The 10,153-nt window shown below is 41.6% G+C and overlaps 1 protein-coding gene across 2 annotated transcripts; it reads left to right on the top strand.

Moving 5' to 3' along the window:
• Window positions 1–6,525: 6,525 nt before the first annotated feature.
• Window positions 6,526–9,772, top strand: LOC118390854 (D(1)-like dopamine receptor). Of its 2 annotated transcripts, none has more exons than XM_035781552.2 (2): window positions 6,526–7,341; window positions 7,799–9,772. In XM_035781552.2, the coding sequence occupies exon 2, from the start codon at window positions 7,961–7,963 to the stop codon at window positions 9,278–9,280; it is 1,320 nt and encodes a 439-aa protein (XP_035637445.2). In that variant the 5' UTR covers window positions 6,526–7,341; window positions 7,799–7,960; the 3' UTR covers window positions 9,281–9,772. The 2 variants fall into 2 exon arrangements, with proteins under 2 accessions (XP_035637445.2, XP_035637446.2); XM_035781553.2 differs by having other exon boundaries at window positions 6,555–6,676.
• Window positions 9,773–10,153: the final 381 nt, after the last annotated feature.

Here is a 10,153-nt window from a genome sequence, read left to right as displayed (position 1 = left end):
TGATTTGTTCGATAAAGTCCATCATTTACGTCCAAATACCTACTTTTTGTTCTCACGTTTAGTACACAATCCAAACTCACGACAGGCGGGCAGGTCCAGGCGAAAGTTCAGACGAAGAGTCATATTACAGTTCGTAGAAACATGTGAAACGAAGTATAGAATCAATCTTTAGGATGTTTTTATCATAAATATTCAATAATGTTGCAACCGGAGAATTCCTTTTTCTGTAGAAATGCAATGGAACGCATGAGCGCGCCTGATCAGCTCATGCCACTCTGGCAGACCTCCGACTCATTCAGCTCCCATTCCCCCCTCCTCACAGTAGAAGCATCAAACAAGGTTCTAAAGACTGTTGACATCTAGTGGAAGTCTTAGGAAGTGCAATATGACCCCATAGACACTGTATATTCGATAGGCAATGACTTGAAAAACTACAAACCTCACATTTCCCACTTCCTAGTTGGATTTCTTCTCAGGTTTTTGCCTGCCATATGAGTTCTGTTATACTCACAGACATCATTCCAACAGTTTTAGAAACTTCAGAGTGGTTTCTATCCAAATCCACACACATATATATACATATACATATATTAGCAACTGGGCCAGAGTAGCAGGTAGTTTATTCTGGGCACCTTATTCATCCAAGCTACTCAATACTGCCCCCAGCCATAACAAGTTAAAGCAATTCACAACACACATAGAACAAGCCAGTCGGCAATTTGTGTGAGGTAAATTACAGTTTGTGGCAGCAAGAAAAGCCCCCAATATATTAATGCACACGGAGTCGTAGTGTAATGCTAACAAAACACAAGCACAACAAACCACGGGCGGAAGATACAGATCAACTGAACGCAGTGAGTGGAGCACTCAAGAGGAGGGGCCATGTGGCCAGCTGCTCCAGGCTGCAAACAGCAGTGAGTATTGTAAGGAAGTGCTATTTCGTATGCAAATGACCAGCTTACTGCTATTACATTGCTATAACTGAGACAACGTATTTTCACAGTGAAACATGTTAGGTCCCATACAGGATAGCTTTCACACAGCGCACACACCAAATCTCCTTTTTTAGCTGAACATTGTGTGACGGCGGGATTCTAGAGTGACGGACGGCCCAGCTGAGCCAATGCAAGAAGACGACCCCCAGCCTGAACCAATCCGAAGAACCGATCTTCTAGAATCAACCTACTTTCTGTTCTGTATAAAATTTGTGTGCTAACGGTTAGCTTCCTCTTTCCTGCTGGTTCTGTGCGAGCTAACGGAAGGGCCGTAATTACGCTGTACCAGATATCTTTACTCTGAATAAACTGTCGCTTGTCGTACAATTTTACCACCTTGTCTGAATCGATCCTTGACCGGCTCACCCTTCTACATATCCTTTTATCAACAGTATACTTCCACACAAGATATTACACCTACCAGTGACTTAACAAACAAAGTTCAGAAACGTTGTGTGTACAACCATACGGACGTCCACCGAGAAAATGAAAGAGAATGTGATTCGCAGCCATGGGGTCTATATAGCGGGGCGGACCCCAGTCGTGACACAGTTCTACACGGGAGGAAAATCTGTAAATCCTCACCTCGGATGTATCCCTCCGCCGCGGAGTGATACCAATACAGTTGTTGTCAGAAGTTTACATACACCTTAGCCAAATACATTTAAACTCAGTTTTTCACAATTCCTGACATTTAATCCTAGTATCTTGTTTTAGGCCAGTTAGGATCACCACTTTATTTTAAGAACGTGAAATGTCAGAATAATAGTAGAGAGAATGATTTATTTCCGCTTTCATTTCTTTCATTACATTCCCAGTGGGTCAGAAGTTTACATACGCTCAATTAGTATTTGGTAGCATTGCCTAGGATAGGATAAAGTAATCCTTCTCACCCCCCCCCTTAAAAGATTTAGATGCACTATTGTAAAGTGGCTGTTCCACTGGATGTCATAAGGTGAATGCACCAATTTGTAAGTCGCTCTGGATAAGAGCGTCTGCTAAATGACTTAAATGTAATGTAAATGTAATGTCGATATATGACTCGTTTTACTGTGGATATAGATACTTTTGTATCTGTTTCCTCCAGCATCTTCACAAGGTCCTTTGCTGTTGTTCTGGGATTGATTTGCACTTTTCGCACCAAAGTACGTTCATCTCTAGGAGACAGAACGAATCTCCTTCCTGAGCTGTACAACGGCTGCGTGGTCCCATGGTGTTTATACTTGCATACTATTGTTTGTACAGATGAACGTGGTACCTTCAGGCGTTTGGAAATTGCTCCCAACCAGACTTGTGGAGGTCTACATTTCTTTTCTGAGATCTTGGCTGATTTCTTTTGATTTTCCCATGATGTCAAGCAAAGAAGCACTGGGTTTGAGGGTAGGCCATGAAATACATCCACAGGTACACCTCCAATTGACTCAAATGATGTCAATTAGCCTATCAGTAGCTTCTAAAGCCTTGACATAATTTTCTGGAATTTTCCAAGTTGATTATCGGCACAGTCAACTTAGTGTATGTGAACTTCTGACCCACTGGAATTGTGATACGGTGAGGGTAGCGGCAGGGTAGCCTAGTGGATAGAGCATTGGACTAGTAACTGAAAGGTTGCAAGTTTGAATCCCCGAGCTGACAAGGTACAAATCTGTCGTTCTGCCCCTGAACAGGCAGTTAACCCACTGTTCCTAGGCCGTCATTGAAAATAAGAATTTGTTCTTAACTGACTTGCTTAGTAAAATAAAGGTAAAATAAAAGAAAATTATAAATTAAATAATCTGTCTGTAAACAATTGTTGGAATAATGACTTGTGTCATGCACAAAGTAGATGTCCTAACCAACTTGCCAAAACTGTAATTTGTTAAAAATACATTTGTGGAGTGGTTGAAAAACAAGTTTTAATGATTCCAACCTAAGTGTATGTAAACTTCTGACTTCAACTGTAAGCATTGAGACCCTTTGCTATGAGACTTGAAATTGAGATCAGGTGCATCCTGCTTCCATTTATCACCCTTGATATATTTCTACAACTGGATTGTAGTCCATATGTGGTAAATTCAATTGATTGGGCATGATTTGGAAAGGCACATCTGTCTGTGTAAGGTCCCACAGTTGACAGTGCATGTCAAAGCAATAACCAAGCCACGAGGTTGAAGGAATTTTCTGTAGAGCTCCGAGACAGGATTGTGTGGAAGGACAGATCTGAGGAAGGGTACCAAAATATTTCTGCAGCATTGAAGGTCCCTAAGAACACAGTTTCCTCCATCATTCTTAAATGGAAGAAGTTGGAACCACCAGCCCTTGTAGGGGAGGGCCTTGGTCAGGGATGTGACCAAGAACCCAATGTTCACTCTGAAAGAGCTTCAGATTTCCCTTGTCGTGATTGGAGAACCTTCCAGATGGTAGGGCTGGGCGATATGACGATATATATTGTGTGACTATATAAAAACGTCTATTGTTTCATATTATGCTCGTTTATTTCGTTGTGTCGCAAATCACACTCTTTATGGCAATATTTTGAGTCAATTGGATGACGCTTTGCGTTCTTCCACAACGTGTGGAAGGAAATTTGCAACACAAACAAACATGGAGGAGAGTGAATGTGACACAGAGCACAGAGACACGGAGCTCATACCTAAAAGAGGGGCTACTTCGGTCGCATGGACGTGGTTTGGGTATGAAAAGTCTTACACGGACCAGAAAACCGTCCTCTGCAAAATGTGCCGCAGGCCTGTCCCGACAACAGGCTCAAACACCACTAACCTCTTTTATCACCTACGCAAGAATCATATGAAACAGTACAGAGAGTGTCTACGGATGAGACCTAAGAAAGTACAGCTGAGTGCTCAAAACAAACCCGTGACTTAGATGTTGCAAGAGGCGTCTGCCTGCGACACACCATGTGGCAAAGAATCACGAAGATGGAAGGAGATAACCACTGCCTTTACAACTTACATCTGCAAAGACATGGCCCCAATTTACACGGTTGAGACACGGGGGTTTTGTGAGTTGGTGCTAACACTCGACCCAAGGTACCAAATGCAAATTTATGTGACACGTATTAATGCCAAAATAACATGCAAAACTGGTGTAGGGGATGGGTCCCAGGGACCCTGCGAGGCCATTATGGATTAAGGGGACCTTAAGATTCATATGTTTTGCTGCAGGCCTTATAATAGATACTGTTGCTATGTGCCTAAAAACTATTGTGGTTAAGCCCTAGCTGTTGCAAGTGTGCTTTCAGGCTAGATCTAGAGTCAAACCGAAACTAGATAAAAAGAAGTTACCACTGTCTGGTTTTGACATTTTGATCTAGTGTGACAGTGGACAATGTTAATCAATTCAGAGAAGCTACTGTACTTGCTTGCCTTATTATAAGGTAACCTCGGCTTGTTGATACACACATGCATTGACGTAGGTGATCATACCACTAGGGATTGATCACATGTATAAAATCAGCTGCGCCCTTAGGTGGGGTGCAGAACTTACTCTGTTTCCATTGTCATTTTCTGTCTGCAATTGCATTAATAAAGATTCAATTGGTTTACTTAAAGAAGATATTGTCTGATTGCTCATTTCCCCAAGAAGCCAATGATTGACAAGTAACAAGGAACCTACCCCGACACAGGCAAGCCCCAAAAAATATATATGTTTATTTTAGGCCTATATTTATTTTGTTTGCAACTATAGTTGAAGTGTTCTCTATTTACCTTTTTAGATTTTATACATTAATATTTTATATTTTGTTACATGCTTAACTGAAAATTTGCACAAAGGTTCTAAATTAAAGAAATAATCAAATACGAGTAAGTACCTTTTATTTGTTGAGTATAATTCAAAATGTAATAAGAAATAGGCATTTACAATGTGGTCATTTTATATAAACTATTTATTCATTGAATTTCTAGAAAATGTGCTATATCGTGAAATGTATCGTTATCGGGATATGAAATTACCTATATCGGGATTTTGGCCATATCGCCCAGCCCTACCCAAAGGACAGCCATATCTGCAGCACACCACAAAACAGGCCTTTATGGTAGAGTGGCCAGACGAAAGTCACTCCTCAGTAAAAGGCACGACAGCCCACTTGGAGTTGGCCAAAAGGCACCTAAAGGACTCAAGGAAACAAGATTCTCTGGTCTGATGAAAGCAAAATTGAACTCTTTGGCCTGAATGCCAAGCGCCACATCTGGGGGAAACATGGCACCATCTCTACAGTGAAGCGTGGTGGTGGCAGCATCATGCTGAGGGAATGTTTTTCACGGCAGTGACTGGGAGACTAGTCAGGATCGAGGGAAAGATGGACGGAGCAAAGTACAGAGACATCCTTGATGAAAACTTGCTCCAGAGAGCTTAGAACCTCAGACTGGGGTGAATGTTCACTTTCCAACAGGACAAAGACCCTAAGCACACAGCCAAGACAACGCAGGAGTGGCTTCGGGACAAGTCTCTGAATGTCCTTGAGTGGCCCAGCCAGAGCCTGGACTTGAATGTGATCGAACATCTCTGGAGAGACCTGAAAATAGCTGGGCAGCAGCGCTCCCCATCCAACCTGACAGAGCTTGAGAGGATCTGCAGAGAAGAATGGGAGAAACTCCCCAAATACAGGTAGGCCAAGCTTGTAGCTTCATACCCAAGAAGACTCAAGGCTGTAATCGCTGCCAAATGTGCTTCAACAAAGTACCGAGTAAAGGGTCTGAATACTTGTGTAAATGTGATATTTCTGTTTTTTATTCTTAATACATTTGCACACATTTCTAAAAACCTGTTTTTGTTTTGTCATTATGGGGTATTGTGTGTAGAATGATGAGGAAAAACAATAATTGGGTACATTTTGGAATAAGGCTGTAACGTAACAAAATGTGGAAAAAGTCAAGGGGTCTGAATACTTTCAGAATGCACTGTACATGCAGAAATATTTGATGTCTGCATTGACTCTGAAATTCACAGCAAATATGAAGAAAACAGAGCACTGGTCAGGGGTTGTATTGATCTGTCCATTTCTCACAGTTTCTCTCTATATTGTGTTGGTGTATTAATAATGTAATTACTAAAACATCTTGTTTCTTGTTCATCAATGATGATAGTAATGTAAGCTTGCAGCATATCATATGTTCACGATGACTTAATATGGGCTCCAGTAGATGGCCTCATTGTGCCTCACTGCAAAAATATTCTCTTCATGGTCAACAAGACAATTTCACCATAAGATATTTGAATCATTCCATGGTTCGTTTTATTTTAAGTTTCATCAAATCCCTTGTATGACATACTGTGGTCAATGCGTTTGATAGTAGGGCTGTAATATTAATAATTATATAATTATACATCTAAATATCAATATTGAATATATTAGGCTACTGAATAAATAACTATGTAATTATACATCTAATATCAATATAGAAGAGTGGGTAGGCTTTAATAGGATCAAATAAGCACATTTCACCATGCTGAAGTATGAGCTGATTTTCTTAATGAGCTGAAGAAAAGCAGATGGGGACGTTTCCGACACCCTCTCATCTTCCCTCAATCTACAAGTGAGAGACTTCACTTCAGGCACGTCATTGCTGGATGAGGAGACTAAAACGGAATCGGGATCTCTTCACAATAACTTCAAAATAAGAAGAAAGTAACAAAACAAAAGAAGCACGACATCCAGTGCGTAACGTTTAGGAAAACTCGTAAGCTACTCTTATTGTTGTTGATTCGGAGCTTGTGAGAAGATAAACGAATTGAATCTATTCTATCGGACGGTATTTGCACCTTCTCTGGATGTGGTCGCACGGTTTTTCACGTGAAAGTAGAGTGAATTTCGAAAGGACTAAATTGAATGTTAATTACACATTGCTGGCGGTACTGGGGCTGCATCCAGAACACACGCGAAGAGAGGATAGCAGAGAGGCGTGCGCTTCTGGTGTATAGATGGGGGGAAGGAGAATAAGTAGAGCCTACTATTTCCATGTAAATAATGGCTTACCATTGAGCTTTCTTTGAGGATTTAACGGCATCTGCAAAAAAAAAAAAACGTTTGTTTGAAAAAAGTTGACAGCTCATCTTCCATGGAGGTTCATTGCAATTTTGGAGACTTGATGTGTGACAAAAACGGACCGCACAAACGGATTGAGCTCCAGGATTACGGTTATGTGTTGCTCCACAGTAAAATGTAGCCTGACATGTTTTATTGGTGCCTATGGAAATTTGAATGCACATTTTTCATAAAACAAAGGCAGAAGCCACGTTTCATGTGTAAAGACACAGACAATGTATTTATTTTGTTATGATGCGAATGCATTTCTATTCAACAAGGTTTTGGGAGGAGTCGTGATTATGTCCAAATCGTCATGCGGTAGGTCCAGTCAGTGCATGTGCATTGCAGTTACAAAGTCTAATGCTTGTCCTGGATGGAGTGTCAATAGGAGCACGAATATAATCAGATGGACACGCCTTGTCAGTTATTAAACAAATCAGATAAATGCAGTGCAAATATGATCAATAGACTGTATTGATGAGCCCATATATAAGGCAAATGATTGGCCCAGCCTCTGTTTACATAACATGCCTGCGAGAATATGGTGTGAACATTTCAGATGACTGCAAACAGCTCATTGAAATAGACATAACATCAAATAAAAAAAAATCAAGTTTAGATTGGTAGCATACATCATATTCAACTCTTCAATAACGGCTGGAATACCTTTTGTTGAACACTGCTTCTCTAACATTAAAATGTCTTCGAGAATTCATGAACAGGATGATTTTTTTTTGGCTAATTTTCTAACGATTGCTTTTTGAAATATTTATAGACACTATTCTGCAAGATGATCGTTGTGATGAGCATGGTGACCCAACCTCCAAATGAGCTTGTCCCCAGGCAAGAGGCCAAGACTACATTTTCCATCTAATTGTCCTGACTTCAGGTGATTGGAATCATGGGGTGATTCCCATCTCTACAAGCTGACAGAAACATGGATTTGAACTTCTCCATTGTCCGTGACAGCGAGAATTTGCCAGAGAGAAACTCATCCAAGCGTGTTCTGACAGGCTGTTTTCTCTTTGCGCTCATCCTGACCACACTGCTGGGGAACACACTGGTATGTGTTGCCGTCACCAAGTTCCGCCACCTGCGTTCAAAGGTCACCAACTTCTTTGTGATCTCTTTGGCCATCTCAGACCTGCTGGTGGCCATCTTGGTGATGCCATGGAAGGCAGCGACGGAGATCGTGGGCTTCTGGCCCTTCGGAGCCTTCTGCAACATCTGGGTGGCATTCGACATCATGTGCTCCACAGCGTCCATTTTGAACTTATGTGTCATCAGCGTGGACAGATACTGGGCGATCTCAAGCCCGTTCCGCTATGAGAGGAAGATGACACCCACGGTGGCATTTATTATGATCAGTGTGGCATGGACTCTGTCCGTGCTTATCTCATTCATCCCTGTGCAGTTGAACTGGCACAAGGCTGCAGTGTTGGAGCTCAACAGCACTTACGGGGAGCTGCCTCCGGACAATTGCGACTCCAGCCTTAACAGGACTTATGCCATCTCCTCCTCCCTCATCAGCTTCTACATCCCTGTGGCAATCATGATCGTGACTTACACCCGGATTTACAGAATTGCCCAGATACAAATCAGGAGAATCTCAGCCCTGGAGAGGGCTGCGGAGAGTGCCAAGAACCGCCACAGCAGTATGGGGAACAGCTCCAACATGGAGACGGAGAGCTCCTTCAAGATGTCTTTCAAAAGAGAAACCAAAGTCCTAAAGACCCTCTCTGTCATAATGGGGGTGTTTGTATGCTGCTGGCTGCCCTTCTTTATCCTCAACTGCATGGTGCCCTTCTGTGAGGCCAACAGCACCTCTGATTTCTTCTGCATTAGCCCTGCTACATTTGACGTGTTCGTCTGGTTCGGCTGGGCCAACTCCTCACTCAACCCCATCATATATGCCTTCAACGCGGACTTCCGCAAAGCATTCTCCATCCTGCTGGGCTGCCACAGACTCTGCCCGGGCAGCAATGCCATAGAGATAGTGAGCATCAACAACAATGGAGCTCAGCCACCTGCGTCCCAGTATCAGCCTAAAGGGCACATTCCCAAGGAGAGAAACAATGCCACCTATGTGATTCCCCACAGCATCCTGTGTCAGGAGGAGGAGCCGCAGAAGAAGAATGAGGTTGGGATTAAGACCTTGGAGAAACTGTCCCCGCCTCTTCCTGAAAACTTGGACAGCGATGCAGATGTGATTAATCCTATAACTCAGAATGGCCAACACAAAACTGTGAGATGTTGATTGGTGTATGTATTGGTATACAAAAATAGAAGGAACCCACAGAGGGAGAGACCAGGCAGAATGCCTAGCAAAGGTGTGGGGTATACAAACTGAGCTTCACTGCAAACCTTAAATCTCTAATCACTATGGAAATCTACAGAATGTTTCAAATGAAGGCACTTTATCCCGGTTAACTATCTGCAAAACACCTTCAGCATTTATTAATGAAGTATAGACAGATGTGTTGCTAAATGTTCCATAACTTGAATAAAGAAAAAATAAATACACACATGTATACATGTGTTGTATTTACAAATACGTATACATTTGCATATATGTACAGTAGTGATGTTACAAATATCCTGGATGCCATTATAACATGGAGAAAGAAGTAGAAATATTAGCTAAATGTCTTGTAAGTGCTTTACATTTATGTATACAGTGTGTTTCATATTCTCCGTTGAACTATAAAGATAATTGGTTTTGCTAAAAAAAAACATTATGTCAACCGCAGTGTGTAATTAATTGTTTTTTATTTATATTATTTATCATAATATATTGGCGAGTTGAAGACACTTCGGTGGTAATGACAATTGAGTCAAATAATATGACCATAGGATGGTGTAAATAATTCAAAACAACCCTCATCAGCTCTTGCATTTACATTCTTGTGACAAAGTGGTAAGCCTCCGAGTGGTAGGGTGGTAGTAAGGTATGATGTATACACAGGTATGCATTTTGACATTTAGAGCACTGTGCCAATAACTGAGGCATGCTTTAAATGCCTTTTAATTTTCACAGTTACAACATCTTATGCCAAGTATGTCATATTTCTAAATATTTCAGTTGTATTCCCCTTTTGTAGTCAATGCATTTTCCAACTGGTGTAGATGG

The sequence above is a fragment of the Oncorhynchus keta genome, chromosome 12 (assembly GCF_023373465.1).
Source record: "Oncorhynchus keta strain PuntledgeMale-10-30-2019 chromosome 12, Oket_V2, whole genome shotgun sequence".
Classification (NCBI taxonomy): domain Eukaryota; kingdom Metazoa; phylum Chordata; class Actinopteri; order Salmoniformes; family Salmonidae; genus Oncorhynchus; species Oncorhynchus keta.
Note: the sequence above shows the minus strand (reverse complement) of the source record. Positions and strands in the feature narration are given on the sequence as shown.